Source organism: Melitaea cinxia, chromosome 15 (assembly GCF_905220565.1).
Source record: "Melitaea cinxia chromosome 15, ilMelCinx1.1, whole genome shotgun sequence".
Classification (NCBI taxonomy): domain Eukaryota; kingdom Metazoa; phylum Arthropoda; class Insecta; order Lepidoptera; family Nymphalidae; genus Melitaea; species Melitaea cinxia.
Genome location: NC_059408.1, coordinates 13,063,937 through 13,080,561, shown reverse-complemented (window position 1 = coordinate 13,080,561; position 16,625 = coordinate 13,063,937). Strand labels below are relative to the sequence as shown.

The following is a 16,625-nucleotide window of genomic DNA, read 5'->3' as shown; positions in this document are numbered from 1 at the left end:
TAAATAAATAAAGTGTAATTGTAGTGTATAAAATTAAAATGTCGTTAGCAAAAAAGTGAAAATCTTAAAATACATAACTTTAAACATACACCTTTACCTCTTTTAAGCCATAATGTTCTAATTATAGGCTACAAATTTAATCAATAACGTAAATAAATCGTAATCAATAAAGAATCATCTTAGTAAAATCGATTTTCATTTCCAGTTAATTTTGATCGCAAGTGATTCGACCTTAACCTGAAAATTACTGTCGGGTTGAGAGTTTGTGTTGCTCAAATATATATAACGTTTTTATTTTAATAACAATAATAATATTTATTTTTACTATATTTTTAGTTTAATGCCTTGGTAAATTTTAATCAAGAATACAAAAATCCGTAAGCTATTACCTACCTGTACTGTCTAACATTTTACGCATATCAATATGTTTAAAGGTTTTTCAATAAATGGTCCTATAAATCCTTATGCTAACGTATTTTATGTCCTATATCTTAAATAATGTTTATGCTAATGGAGAAATATTAGCAGAGAAATAAGTAAACGATTTTTGAATTCATCTTGGCTGACATCCAAAACCGAACTTGTGACAAACTTCGCGTGGTGTTTGTATGTTGCTGTGCCAAGTCACGTTTTATAAAGTACTCATTTTATCAAAATATTTACGAAATTTTCAAAGCCTATTCTAATATAACATGTATTTTATTTAAAACTAGCGACCCACCCCGGCTTTGCACGGTTGCAAAAACTATTAGTGTTCCTCTACAATATTATGCATGTATTATACATATAAACTTTTCTCTGGAATCACTCTATTAACTGAAGAAACCTGCATCAAAATTCGTTGCGTAGTTTTAAAGATCTAAGCATACAGACAGTGGGAAGCGACTTTTTTTGTTTTTTTGTTTTATAATACGTAATAATATAACTCACGTAATTTACACTCCAGATAAAAACAAAATGAATAAAAAACTAACGTGAAATTCAATTTTTACTTAATAGGTCAAGTTTCGTATTGATTATTGTATATAGATGTGAAACTTTTTCATACAGCCTGGTCGGTAAACAAGCGTACGGCTCATCTGATGGTAAGCGATAACCGTAGAATATAGAAGCCTACAACACCAAAGAATCGCAATCGCGTTGTCGACCCTACCCTCAATACCTCCAGGAGTCTAGTCATCTTACTCACCACAGGAACACAACACTGCTTGAAAGCAGTATAAATTAGCTGTCGTCTTCTGTACGGTCGAGGTACTTTCCCAGTCAAGCTGCTCCAGGTACGAGCAGGATATTTCCTATTGTAATCTACCTCAGTTAAAACTAAGGAATAAACGCCGTAACATTTTTACTACACTTATGAATATAGTAAAAGCCATAGGTATTGTAAATTTATCCTTATTAAACAATAAGCAACTAAAGCTTTTCTCCTTTACATTATTATTTAAATTGTAGACAAAAAAAAAACAGAATATTCTACTTATCTAGACATAAAGTATAAAGTTTCCGGAGACTTGAACGAGACTACCGGTCATTTTCATGATAATTTGCTTTATCACAGTATCCGACATGAATTGCAAATAGAAATTATACGCTTGGAAAACTGTTGTCATGCAAAACAAAACATTAATAAATCCTTTTGTCTATTTTAAGGTATCATTATTTATCTAAGGGATCTTATTATTTATTTATTTAATATGAAATGATTTTGATAAGTCGATTCTCGGTCACTGTCGTGCGTTAGAATCGATTGAGTCTACTGAAGAGATTCTAAAGAAAACATGTCAATAATTCCAATATTAGTAAGTAAATGTTAGAAAAAATGATATAATGAATGGTTTTTCCTTATAAACCGAATATACCTAAACATTACTTTGCAAGTATAAAAATCGAAATATACCCCAGTAGACGTGAACGAATAAGAAAACATAAGAAAATTTGTTTTTTTTTTCTAAATATAAATTCATAATTTAAATTACAAATTCATTTGTCAACTTACCTGTAGCGTGCAGCTTCCTCAAGGGGTCAACGATCGCGAAATATCTATCAGCTGATAAGGCTGTCAATGTGAAGACAGATACGCCGATGCTGACATCCTTAGCCGCTTCTGAGACTCTGCACACCGTATCACCCCATGGCCAGGACTCAACGGTGTAGACGGTCGAAGTGAAGGGTACGCACGTTATGATGACGAGTAGGTCTGCTAAGGCCAGCGAGAGGATGTATCTGGGAAAGAAAATGTTTATATATTGATCATAAATTCGTTAAAAATATCCCGTTTTATATGAGGGCCATGTCAATTCTGACTTGGCCGTTAAAGCAGTTTGCAATGACCCTACTTTCAGCTCCGGGTTTCGATTCAAGCCTTGAATCTGGGTGTTATATAATTTTATTTATATGTATTCAAAGCGACCCACCCCGGCTTCACAGGGTTGCAATGCTGATACTAAATATAAAATATAAAATAAATATTTGCAATGTAAGGGCAAAACAATATGTTCATTTACGACATCACATTAGCAACCTCTAAAATTAGCAGTTTCCTCTACTATAATATGCATGTATTATTCATATAAATTTTCTCTTGAATCACACTCCATTTATTAAAAAAAAATGCATCATAATCTGTTGCGTAGTTTTAAAGAGGTTTTATTTGTTACGAATAAAATACTTTTTTTTTTAAAGATCTAAGCATACAGACAGCGAAAAGTGACTTTGTTTTATATGGTTAATGGTTTACTAAAAAAGCTGTGTGTGTATATCAAGCGACCGTTATCCGAAACAGGCGTTAAATCGCTTGCCCTAGAAACAGATGACCGTGTTGTATATAATGTGTTTGCTTTATTTATTTATTGACCATTCCTTTGGAGAAAACATCGTGTTTTATGAAAGGGTTGTATTATTTCATAAAGTATGTGAGGATTTGTTAATCTTTTATGGCGTCGTTGTCAAGACATGTTTGTCTCTGTGTCGAGATCGTATAATAAAATATGTAAATATGTGTGCCTTCCTTTTCTTTTTTATGGTCATGTAATTTGATGAGGCTATTTTTATATTCCTTAAACTAAATAAGTAAATATTTTTAATTATAGTGTTTTTCATCGTAATTAAATAAATTTACCATTTTTATGTAAATACTAGCTGACCCCGCAAACGTTGTTTTGTCAGATATGTTATTAACCCCCTTAACCTCCCCCTTGTAGCTTAGGGGTATTAAAAATTGATGTTGGTCGATTCTCAGACCTACCCGATATGCACACAAAAATTCATAAAAATTGGTCCTGCCGTTTCGGGGGAGTATTTTAACTAACATCGTGACACGGGAATTTTATACATAAGATTTAACTTAAATATATAAATAAACTAGCAACTCGCCCGGCTTCGCACGGGTGCAATGCTGATAGTAAATATAAAATATAAAATAAATATGAAATAAAATATACATAATATATGCGCAAAAATGTGTTTATTTTTTCACATTAGAAACCTCTAAAACTATCAGTGTTCCTCTACTATATTATGTATGTATTATACATATAAACCTTTCTCTACAATCATTCTATTTACTCAATAAAACCGCATTAAAATTCGTTCCGAAGGGACTTTGTTTTATACTATGTAATGATGTGCATCAATAAGATGAAAATAAAATAATTGATAGGATCTGAGACAACATATGCAGTTTGTTTTGTCTATCAATTGCACCATACTCTAAAAATACTTGTAAAGTTGTAAAAATCTTAATCAAATTTAAATTTAACCACATAACGAGCAATACCTTTCGATTAAAAAATAATCATCAAAATCGTTACGCCCGGTAAAAAGTTATAAGATAAAAAAACGAAAAAATAATATAGTTGAATTGAGAATCTCCCTTTTTTTTTGAAGCCCTAGGTTAGCTGTAACAATTGTCGTGAGTGTTACTAAGCGTTGCTATTTCATAGCTTATGAGTAATTAAAAAATAATACAAACTTTTTTATATATAAACACGTTTAATACTTTCATTATTTAAATGAAATGGCTACATATCTTATCATATACATATATTTTGAAAGTTTCAAATCGGTCCATTACAGTCCATTCAACTAGAAATTAATATAATAAAACGTAGGAATTATTAAAGAACGGAAATGATCCCTCTTAAAGTGAAAAGTTATTCTGATCTGTTAAATATTATAGGTAAGGCGCTGAAAAGGATATATATATATTTTTTAAATAAAAATATATCCACGGGCTTATTATGTCCGTGCTTTATCGCAGGGGAACTCTTTTAGGGGTGATATCCAGGATGCCCGGGTAGGCATTCCTAGACCGTATGTCGGCTTCAGCACTTGGGGGTGCAATACCGACCAAAACCCCTGCGGGAGCCTTCCGCCGCTTTAATTGGAGGGTTCCGGATCTGCAGGCAACAGAATCCTTCCAGCGACAGGCTGGCCTCGGCGAAAAGACCAGACTTCTCCTCCATGGGGACTGTCCGGCTCACCTCTGAACAATCCCGACGACGCCGTGTCTAGCAGAACCGGGTTCCTATCCCTGCCCGACACGGCCTTAATAAGTAATACTTGGTACTTAAAATAACTGTAACTTATATCAAGGTAAACTAATAAATTAACTAAAATAAACTTAGTGCCCCTAATGTTGACGTGAGTCGACCTACCAAAAATTACACTAATTTAGTTTAATACTTTACATGCAATTAGACATGTATATATAATAGTTGCTCAACGTGCAATGGAACGGACTATGCTTAGGGTCTCTCTCAAAGATAGGATTAGATATGAGACTATCCGCGAGAAAAAGAAAGTAACCGACATAGCCCACAGAATTAGCAAGTTGAAGTGGCAGTGGGCTGGCCATCTGTGCCCCAGGACCAATGATCGTTGGAGCAGACGGGTCCTGGAGTGGAGACCGCGTCTTGGCAAAAGCAGTGTGGGACGTCCTCCGGCCTGTTGGACCGACGACCTACGTAAGATTGCCGGTGTAGGCTGCATGAGGATTGTGAAAAACCGGGATGTTTGGCGCAAAGTTGAGGAGGTCTCTGTCCAGCAGTGGACTACAATAGCCTGAGCTGATTGATATAATTTGTAATACAAAGTATATGTAACATGTATAATGTTTATGAAATACAAAGTAATGGTAGAACGCAGTCAAAGCTCTGTGCTACCTAGCCATTCTTACTCATTATTTACAAATTTTTGTTCTTTTGTTAGAGCTTAAAAGTATGCATTAGTTTTACTATTCCTCTCTTCTGTCTTTGGTAGTTGTTGTTTTGGAGTTCTCTCCTCAAGTAAATGTCTATTGACAGTTAGTAGGTATTTTGCCTTAAGAAATACGGACAGAAAATAATATGAAACAAAACGCCAGCACCATAAAAACTACTGAACTGCCTTAAAGTCTAACAAAACAATTACTTTCGAAATTGATTGGTACGATTGGTAAATATTTAAATAATAATTCGAAGTTTATTTGTCTTAAATATTCCCTTAGATATTATTAATCGTGATCAAATATAACGTAGTTCAAAACTTTTGTAATATCCGTTAAATGAATTATTTATATTAATTTATCATTTGTTCTGTTATAACTTATTTTCATTTATAATTTGTTTGAAATATTAACAAAGGCTTACGCTAAACTTGAAGAATCTGATACACCTAGAAAACTTTTTAAGATTAATATCTAATTAAAATAAACTTAGAGAAAAATGATTCGTTATGTGAGGTATGTAGAATGTCATATGAATGATTTGGTTGTAATTAGTCTGGAATATTACAGAGCTACATATAATCTATATAAATAAATAAAATGGAAGTGTCCGTTTGTAATGTTAAAATAGCCGCTTTTTACTAAATGCACATGGATGTATACACGGTACATATATCAAAATACCATTTTTTGTTTCTCTATCTGTCTGTTTGTTTGTTCCGGCTAATCTCTGAAACGACTGAGTCGATTTTCACGGGACTTCCACTGACAGATAGCTGATGTAATAAGGAGTAACTGAGGCTACTTTTATTTTAGAAATTTATTTATTTTATAACTCTACGAACTGAATAATGACTATTTTTAAATTCCAAGCGGACGAAGTCGCCGGCATATCTAGTATTATGTACCTATAAATAGTCACGAAAACAGCAAAAAATATTTAGAGAAATGTTGTTCAGTTTTGTTAGAGTTTTTGTTTTATTAAGAAAATTTATTTTGTAACTCCTCTGTATGAAATTAATGCATTTGTGTCCAGTTGGCAATCTTTGGGTTTGCAACTCTAGAATAACTTGTCCAATTCCTTTTGTACAAGAACACTTGCCCGGCGATAATATCAACTCTTTACTTTTCCTTAAACCACAGTACACCCTTAATCTCTATATTATTTATTTTTATTTTCTGGTAATAAATTTCATCATTAGCAACATATACTACGCATTTTATTAATGCTTACATTTTTAAATCATCTAAAACGTATGTTAGTATATAATTTATTTTGACAGCTATTTTATTTTGGAATAAATCAAAATAAGACTAAAAAAAGTCACGAAATTGTTGGCATGAATCATCCATCATCAAAGATCCACTCTTCTTGACATAGCCTCTCGACCTCAATGCACGCCAGTCAGTGAGATGATGAAGTATCCATTTAGGATTAATTTTGCCCGGTTACGTCTGAAAACGTAAAAACCGGAATAAAAGCGATATATTACGCGATTTAATGTATGGATGATTAATAGTTATTTTTGTTTACTGGCAATTCTGTTTTTGTTTGTAAATTTTAAATTGAAATGAATCATTTGCGTCCTAAAAAAAAAAAATTAAAATAATTGTTCAGCTTTTTGTAAGAAGGCATTAAGTGACACTCATTTCAGGGGATTAAAGTTTGTATAAAAGATTTATGATATTTAAAACTAGAAGTTACGAAATTTATTTAAGCTTTAGGGCTTTTGATATGACGAAAATACGTCAGAATTTATTTAAATTTTATCCTTAAGTCAACAAATTATGCAATTTAGCGATTTCGCACGATAGCGAAATTACACTAAAAAGTGACTCATTTGGTACATTAAAGTTTCTACAGGAGTTATGTCCTTTTTTAACGTAAAATGCGAATATTCATACTTAGGATTAGGAAAATAAAATGAACGCAAAGATCCAGATCACGAAGAAACATCTGTATATCAAACCCGAAACCATTAGTACAAAAGATAGATTAAGAGCCATTTCACAAAAATCGGTAACAATCCGCGAAATTGTAATATTTTGACGTCGTTAATCTCAGGATGCAATAATGTAATTTAATTTCTTGAAATGTAATAGAGCAACCTTTGTTGTAGTCCATAGTCAGATCAGAATTTTGATTTATATTATGTGTATAAAATTATTAACCTTTTCGTCAGCCTCCTCCCTGGGTAAACGGTCGCAATGTATACTTTGAAGTCCTACTTTTCAATAACCTCTACGTTGAAACCATTTTAAAAAAATACGTAGTATGTGGAATATAATTTTGTTGCGCACTATCGCAGATTTTTACTCAATTTGTATCTCTATTAAACGATAAAAAAAATTTTAAGTTACGAATATTTTCCAAATAAGTACAATTTTAAAAGCGATATTTTTCTTAGAAAACTAAGAAATTTTAACGAACTATCTTCATCATAGTAAACTTACATCATTAAGGAATACAAAAAAAAATAATTAAAAGATGTAATCATTTTTAATACATTTTATATTAAATAATAAAAAGATAGTATATATTACCACGCATCAAGCCCAGTAAATTAGTCGAGCGCTAGCGCTCTTAGAGGTAAGGTCCACGCCAAATTCTGCGGAGCCGTCTCTTTCGCTTACACGCGGCAAGCGCTTGTTGTTATAGCGGATAAACCGCATTTGATACTTTTATAATAAAATATAAATAAAATAAACATATTACGAAAATGACTGTAAAATAATATAATGATAATTTCTTTAAACAAATGTATAATTTAATTTTCTTTTCTCGCATTATCAATACAAATAGGCATTTCAATCTGTTTGTTTTGTTATTTGTTAATTAATATGTTTGTCGGTGTCGATGTCATAAAATGCTATTTTATTCATATCGTAAATATTAGATTCATTCGTAAACTGAAAAAACTAAATCAATTAAAAAAAAATTGTTTCATAAAATTGATTTTTTATTTTTATTTTAAATTTATTGACTGTTGTTATATAACATACTTGAAATTTTTAACAAATTAATTATGTAAAAAACATTTTATACCATAGTTATTTTTATTATACATAAGAAAATGATCAAGATGGTCTTTTGGTTGTCACACTATACTTACTAGCACAAAGATCGCGCGGCTCGTACGACTCGCGCGATGCGACCAAATTTACCTAAACTTGCAGAGCGTAAAATTTTGAAATGGCTCTTAAGCATTAACCATAGCACCAAAACGAAACCGTTTGAAACGTCCTTAGAGGCAATTAAAATTCTTTTAATAGCTGTCACTTGAAGTCCTAAATAAAACAAGAATTTTATTGAAATTGGAAAAATAAAATGAAGTTAATATTCTAGAAACCAGAGAAAACCCTCAGAGGCTGTACTGACGGAAGATGGTTATTAGTTTAGATTGCACTATTTTATTAATGGATAGTACGAGCTAATATTGAAAGTCATAAAAATTTTGTTTTATTTACTTAAAGTAAAAAGTAATTTAATTCAATTTCGTTTAATTTATTGTAGACTACCTGCCCGGATAGACTTAGTTCTGTCAAAAGTTAATAGTAAAAAAATTTTTAATTTTTTTTTTAAATTTTAAAACCTTCCGTAGGCCTTAAGGAATATACAAAATAATAAATTAGCCGAATTTGTCGCGCCACTTTCGAATTATGCGCTTAGCAACATTCATTTTTATTTATAAAGATTATACTATAATTGTTTAACCCCCAAAGCAGCAGCATAGCGAATAGAGAAAAGCCTGCTGATTCAAGCTGATTCAATTCAATTTAGGCTCATTAAAAACTCATTTGATTTCATGTCAAATTAGACAAGAGATTGGTTTGGCTTCAGTATTATGGAATTCTATTTTCCTAAGATTTAAAATTCTGCCAAATAATGCGTCGGTTCCGCGTGTAAAACGTTTGACTTAATTTTTTAATTTCTTCATTTTCATATGAATAATAATTTATGTTTTAAAAAATATTGTAAAAAAAGGAATGTTTGTAAAGGGGAACGAACAATTTAAAAGTAATTAGTGTTATCTTAATTACACTATATTAGTTTCAGCAACGTGTTTTATATTTTTATGTTCGACTCTCACGCAAATATTTAATTGTGTGGTATTTAAATAGTTTTATATAAAATAGAGGTAATAAATAGGTTTTATTGACATAGCTCCTTCATAGCTCATTGTATTGATATGAGTGACATTAGTATTGAGACATGAAAAGAAATTGATGTCAAATTCACTAGTGTTGTGCAAGAAAGTATTAATGAAAAACATTAAAATTATTAATTAGAATGAACTAAAAAAGGAATAGGTCTTACAGTAACAGTTATAAAAAATAGACACGATGTGAATAGTTTAAATATTTATTTTTGTAACAATATATATATAGTACGAGATAAAGGTTAATAAAAACGCTATTTATTGACTAATAAATTTCAATTTGTGTTTTTTCTTTTTGACTAATGGTAACACTAATATCATTGAAATATTATGGATGGCGTGTCCAGAGGCAAAAACAGGAAACGCCACCAATTCCTAGATGACCTTTCCAGTTTATGATTACGAAATTCATAAACAATTCGCTTTGTGTTATCACTGAAGGGCGGTTTTCGGTACTTGTTGATTATAGCATTGTTTTTGATTTTATATTTACTTTTACGAGGATTAAATAAATTAATTTTTAAATTAAATTTTAGGATTATTTGAAGGGCGAAATACACAAAATATACAATTAAAAACCTTAAATGATTGATTTTCTATACAAATAAATAAAATTGGAGTGTCTGTTTGTAATATTAAAATAACTGCCTTTTACTAAATTAATAGGTATGTATACACAGTACATATACCAAAATAACATTTTTTATCATTTTTGTCTGGAACTTTCACTGGCAGATAGCTGATGTAGTAAGGAGTAACTTAGGCTACTTTTATTTTAGTTTTTTTTTTTTGTAACTGCGAACTCAAAAACAACTTTTTTGTGAAATTCCATGCGGACGAATTCGCGGGTACAGCTAGTTATTAAATAAAAAGGACGATTCGGATAAGGTCTGTCGTTGATTCACAGAAAACATTGCGTAAAAATATCAGCGTGCTTAAATAGGTTTTCAACTTTCAATTATTTTTAATTTAACCAGAAAAATTAGTCTTAATTAAAATGATGTAATTAGCTCATTGATTATTCATCTTTGAGTACTGCAGTGTGAAGTTTGAATAGATTTACTCTGTTAATAATATCGTCACTTTAGTCACTTGCAGCTTAATTAGTGATGCACTCGGTAATATTTCTAAGAAGCGCTGGCTCAAAGATGTACGTATAGTCCAAGTAGATTTCTAGGAATTAAAATTCTTAAAAAACTATATCTGTTTAAATAAAATTTAGTATTTTTAGATTATAAAAAAAAAACTGATGACCAGTATTTAAATACCCATATAGAATAGTACCATGGTTACAATAATAGTGACTGTTTTAGTGATATTTGACTAAAACGTAGAAAAAATGAAAATATGATATGTTTCTTTTGTAACAATGTTATTATTTAATGTTAAAAAAAGCCATGTGCATTATTTATCTGTTGAAGTAAAGAATACAAGTAAAACTAAAATATTTGCAGAAAAACATTCAGGACGACATTTGAATTTTTTTTTGTCGCACATATCAAAGCGGAATTTCACCAATTTCATTAAAAAAATGTCGTATTTCGCAATTTGTATTTGGCTGTTATTTGTAATCGTTAATTAGGTAATCCATAATATTGTCACCTTGTTTGTTTGAACTCCTTCTTGATTTTTAAATTTAGTAGGACATCCGAACTAGAAAATAAATTCACACATCTGCTTAATTGATGCAAATTATATTATTTTTAGTTTTGTATATTAGAAAAAAAAAGATCGCAATAAAGTTGGCTGAAAAATTCCTATCTACCTATTAACTATTTCTTTTTCAAGTTATTAAGTCTGTTTTTCTCTTGTTGCGTTGGCGCAACGGTCACAGCACTGGCTTGTGGCTGTTGCGCTGGCGGTTGCGGGTTCAATCACCGCACATGACAAACATTTGTATTGGCCATGCAGATGTTTGCCATGGTCTGGATTTTTGTGCAATCCTTGTGGGTCTCGCCACCGTGCCTCGGAGAGCACTTTAAGCCGTCGGTGTCGTTATTATGTACACCTGATAGCGATCGTACTCATATTAGAGATTATATTCACCGACCCGCATTGGAGCAGCGTGGTGGATTAAGCTCTGATCCTTCTCCTACATGGGGAAAGAGGCCTATGCCCAGCAGTGGGATATTACAGGCTGAAGCGAGCGAGCGAAGTCTGTTTATTTCGAGGATCTATATATGTACATTATAATACCTTATTATACTATTAATAGGAATGGAGTAATGATGATAAACATATGCAATATATGAGATAAATTTTATTTGACAGTGCTATAACATTTTAGGCTTTTTACGTAGGCTTTGTACAGAATATCTTAAATACGAATATATCCCTTAACGGTAATATTTACGTAGAAAAAGTATTTCAACCGTAAATCAAAAAATAAATTCTATATATAAACTAACTTTTCCGTCTAAAAAAACATTTTGTACATTAAATAATGATTACAACTTGTAGATACGATTTTCCGACTTGATGGAGTTTGTAACACAACTTAAGTGATTTTTCAGCGATTGTTAACACGCTATGCTATATTTAGTAAGTCACCCTGTGATTACCGTGAAATTAGTTTTACATTATAACTTAATTGAATTTAAGCAATAATAGAAAGATAAATACTGTTGAATTAGATAAACCGTGTTGTTTTTTAATTTTCCTGATATACGGTCTCGGCGTATGTGTCTGTTCGGTTTTTGATTCTTTTTTTTTTGTAAGACGTTTAAAACTCAGTAACTAGTAGGAGGGAAATCAAAGCTAATCAGCGAAATTATTATGGTGTAGGTATTTTTTTATTAATTTAGCTCGTAATGTCCCACTGCTGGGCATAGGCCTCTTTTTCCATGAAGGAGAAGGATCAGAGCTTAATCCACCACGTTGCTATTCTGAGGGTTGGCGGATCGGTCGGTGTAGATATAATAACTTTTAATTGAGAACAAATTTTATTAGGTATATTTGACTATTTGTAGCATTTAAAAAAAAAAATGATCGTCATTTAGACTTCAAAGAGTTTCAAGTGAAAAAGGTTTTATTCTACTTTACAACAATGTCACGTGTTTCTATGGACACGTAATTCATTTTTTTTTTTGACAAAAACGTGATATGTTATATCTTCTCTGTCGCTGGGGTCCTTTTGAGTGACAGAGAAAGGGAGAAAAGTATGATTTTATTGATATAAAAAAAAAGAAAAATAATTAAACCCTTTTTCATGGTTTTATTTTGACAACTACATTTCTTGCTCCTAATATCGTATGTCGATTCCTACATCACATCGGGATAATGTAAAATTCTCTTCAGGAATAATGGTGTAAGTCGATTGGATGTTGAAAAAAAATCAGCAATCAGCAGCTTCTGTGGTCTAGAATTAAATATTGTTGATTACATATTTTATTTTGACTAAGAATATCTTTATATTCTTATTATGCATAACTCACGTCGTTGAAACACGAAAAAGATAGTAGTCTGCGATGTACCGTAAAAATTGCTTGTCAAAATAGATTACGCAGTTTTTTGGTGGACTTGTGACAGTGTAAAAAATATTTAACACAAAAAAAATGATGACAATATTTGAAGCATAATTTGTGAAACTAGTCTAATACCATAAATGTTAATAAATACGGCCTACCCTGATTTTATACTGTAGTATATGAAAGCTCTCAGGCGGCTTATTTACTTTACCATTTTTAATAATTATTGTCGTACCTTAGCAAATTATAAAACCAAACCTTTCTTATGAATCACGCTGTTGGATAAATCTGCATGAAAATTTGTTTAGTACAATTTGAGTTTATTGCGAACAGAAAAAACACCTGCACCAAAGGAGTTTGTTTTATAATACATACAGATTAAAAATTACTTTTGATAATCTACAGTAAGAATACTCACGTATTAGGCACATTCCTCATAGCCTTGTGTCGTACAAAAACAGCGACAAGGGTTCCGTTTCCCACCACGCCTATGACAAAGATCAGCGCGAAGAGAATAGGTACGATGTAGGTCTCAGGGCGCTCGTAGTAAGGCTTGTAGGGCTCAGATATATTCAACGTATCATTGTAATCCATCGTGCATGCTATCTGAAACAATGGAAAAAGTATTTATTAAAATTAATCGTGTGGATTGTTTTATGTACGATTGTATTATACGAGTTTATGCATGATGTTTATTTCTGTAAGCTATTCTTAAAAAGTTTAATTGAATAAATGTTTCTAAGATTGTATTATTACATAAAAACACATCTATAGAAATAAAAAAAAACGTGTGGAACTCGGGGACTGCCACGGTAAAGCTAGCATAGCATTTTTTATCAACTTATGCAATTATAATTATTTATTTATTTTTATTTCCGCAGTATTTTTCTTTGAAATTAATTGAAGTAACACTTTTTGTGCGTGGTGACCGATAAGAAAACAATTTTTTTTTCTTTTATTGAATAAATGAGAAGTTAATATCGTTTAAAATATTTTTATTATCTTACAATACATGGATCAGCTCGTCTCGATCCGTGCGAGCTTCGTACAGTCGCAAGTCATACCATATACATTACACGTTAAGCGAACGCTCGGCCGAGCTACATGGTACGCGGAGTGGTTTCTGAATAATTTCTTGATTCGGTCCCCTCGCTCAAAGCCCGCAAAAAAAGCTATGCAATAGCTTAAAAAAAGCGCCGAAAATATTATGTGAATAACTTCCGAACGAATCGATACGACGATTAACATCTTGGCGATTTTTATTTATGTAGATATCAAAAATACAAACGAACGACTTTTTATTTCTAGAACTAGAGGTTAGAGTCGAGACGTTTATTAGACACGTATCTTATACTAGAATGGGTCACAAGGGATTACGAAGAGTTTATGTGCTATATCTAAGGGAGCGGTAAAGTTCAAGTAATCTACGTTCACCAATAAAATATTGTCGGTAAATGAGAATATACTTTTCATTTTTGTTTTAACTTGAGATATTTTCTAAACGGATATCTAACTCAGTTTTCTCGGAAAGACACTTCTGTGAAATTATTTATGTAGTTACAACTATATAACAAAGTTGGTGCATTGTATTTACACAATTCAAACAAGCTTATTTATCAATCACACGTGTGTAGAACACGACTAAGAACACTCAACGAAACATTTATTTTTCACTTCAAATCTATAGTTATTCATTCGCAATACATACTTTTACGCTTACGCTTCAGCCTGTAATATCCCACTATTGGGCATAGGCCTCTTTCCCCATGTAGGATGAGGATCAGAGCTTAATCCACCACGCTGCTCCAATGCGGGTTGGCGGATGTATTCCCTACAATGAGCAACGATCCCTATCAGGTGGACATGATAACAACTGGGACCGACAGCTTAACGTGCTCTCCGAGGCACGGTGGGGAGACCCACAAGGATTGCACAAACACTCAGACCACGGCAAACAACATGGCCAATACAAATGTTTGTCATCTGTGGGGATCGAACCCGCAACCGCCAGCGCAACAGGTACAATCCATGGCTGTAACCGTTGCGCCCACGGGGCGTCAATACATACTTTTAACTACAAGTTAGCCGCACAATAATTAAACAATAACTGCTTCTTCACTTACAAATTATCATATGTATAGGTCAACATCCCGCCAATACATGACAAAGATGGATTAACTATTCAAGACGGTGTCTCCTTCTTTATGCTCTTCCGGTACTTCAACAAATAATAATCAGAATAAGAACATTTAAATGGTAACAGTATTTATTGTTTAACTACCCTGCAAAACAGATAACAAAGATAGTGACTGAGTAATTGTAAATTAATATGAATTAACCATTCGGTAGATGGCGTCGCCATCTTTATACTGTTCCGGTATTAGTCGAATAAACAATAAGAGTAATATCGACACAAAATCCAATCTTTTAATAATTATCAGAAATACAAATCTAAATGCTAACACATGACTGGTCCTTTGGTCCAGTTAACATTGTTTTCCAGGCTTGAAGGTTCTTCTTCCTAGAGTCTGAGTTTAATATTTGCATATGTATTTATTTAACTTCTTAGGTAGTAGCATCAGGTGACCTACAATAATTTAATAATAAAATATATAATAATAAAAAAAAACATGTTTTAGACCACACGACTGAAGTAAAACTTATGAAACGTAACTCTCTCTTTCTATCTTCACTAACTTGTATCTCCATCTCACCTTCCGTTCGCCCCGCCCGATCACACTTTAACGCTCTCGTCACGCATTCACCAGCTTACTCCCCAATTCAAGCGTGCATAAAGAGGTTTTATCTATAATATAAAAATGAGAAAACTCGAGAACGGTTGGACCGATTTCGCTAATTCTTTTTTTAAAATATTCCTTGAAGTACGAGGATGGTTCTTACGGAGAGAAAAATTCTAAAAAAAAAGTTTTAAATTTCGTGAAAAAGTCTAAAAACAACACTTTTCTATACTCCCATACAAAAGATTTGTGATAATACTTAAAAGTCAATTTGAACTTTAATACCATACGATAAAGTTTGTGTTAGGCGATACGAAGTTCGCCGGGTCAGCTAGTTTCAAATATATATAAAATAACAAAATCAAAATCAAAATCAAAAATAGCTTTATTCAAATAGGCTCCAAGAGCACTTTCAAATCGTCATTTTACAAATTAAAACTTTAGAAATTAATTATTATTTTTGTAAAAGTGAAGCTACCACCGATTCGGAATGTAGATTCTGCAGAGAAGAATCGGCAAGAAACTCCACAGTTACTCTTTTGAAAATAATATATAAACTGTGTTTTAGAACAAAATTAGAAACATGTAAACGTAAACATATCTGTTGTTTTTGTTAAACACAGACATTATGTGACTACTTGGAAATATATGACCCGGTTTTTACGTTATTTGAAGTATATATTTAAAAACAATGTTAAAAATTCTAGCTGTTCTTTTTTTGTCCCGTACATATCACTGGCCCCGAGCAATAAAGCGGTAAATGGTTACGCACTTTTTAATGTTATTTGATTTTTGCCTTCTCTGAGTATCCAATCTATCACTATAATTTTTTTTCAGTTTTTTTTTTAATAAATATTTCTTTAGAATAAATAACAATAACAGTTCTATTGCATGGATAATTCTCTTACGATTAAGCTAGATTATTTTTATAGCTAGCTTATTTTTACGATAAACTAGATTATTGCATTTTTCTTAGAAACATAACACACAAAACCGGTGAACATCTTTACCCTAAATTTCTAAACAGAGAGTAACAGTAATAAGAAGTAAAGAAAAG

At 31.8% G+C, this 16,625-nt stretch overlaps 1 protein-coding gene across 1 annotated transcript in view; it reads right to left on the bottom strand.

Moving 5' to 3' along the window:
* The window catches only part of LOC123660303 (neuropeptide CCHamide-1 receptor-like), a 99,358-nt gene extending 85,168 nt beyond the window's left edge, over positions 1–14,190 (bottom strand). The window contains exons 1-3 of the mRNA XM_045595405.1: positions 14,126–14,190; positions 13,249–13,436; positions 1,997–2,223 (exon numbers count right to left, since the gene is read on the bottom strand). Of these exons, the coding sequence (XP_045451361.1) occupies positions 1,997–2,223; positions 13,249–13,424 (403 nt within the window). The 5' untranslated portion in view covers positions 13,425–13,436; positions 14,126–14,190. The remainder of the gene's footprint in view (positions 1–1,996; positions 2,224–13,248; positions 13,437–14,125) is intronic.
* Positions 14,191–16,625: the final 2,435 nt, after the last annotated feature.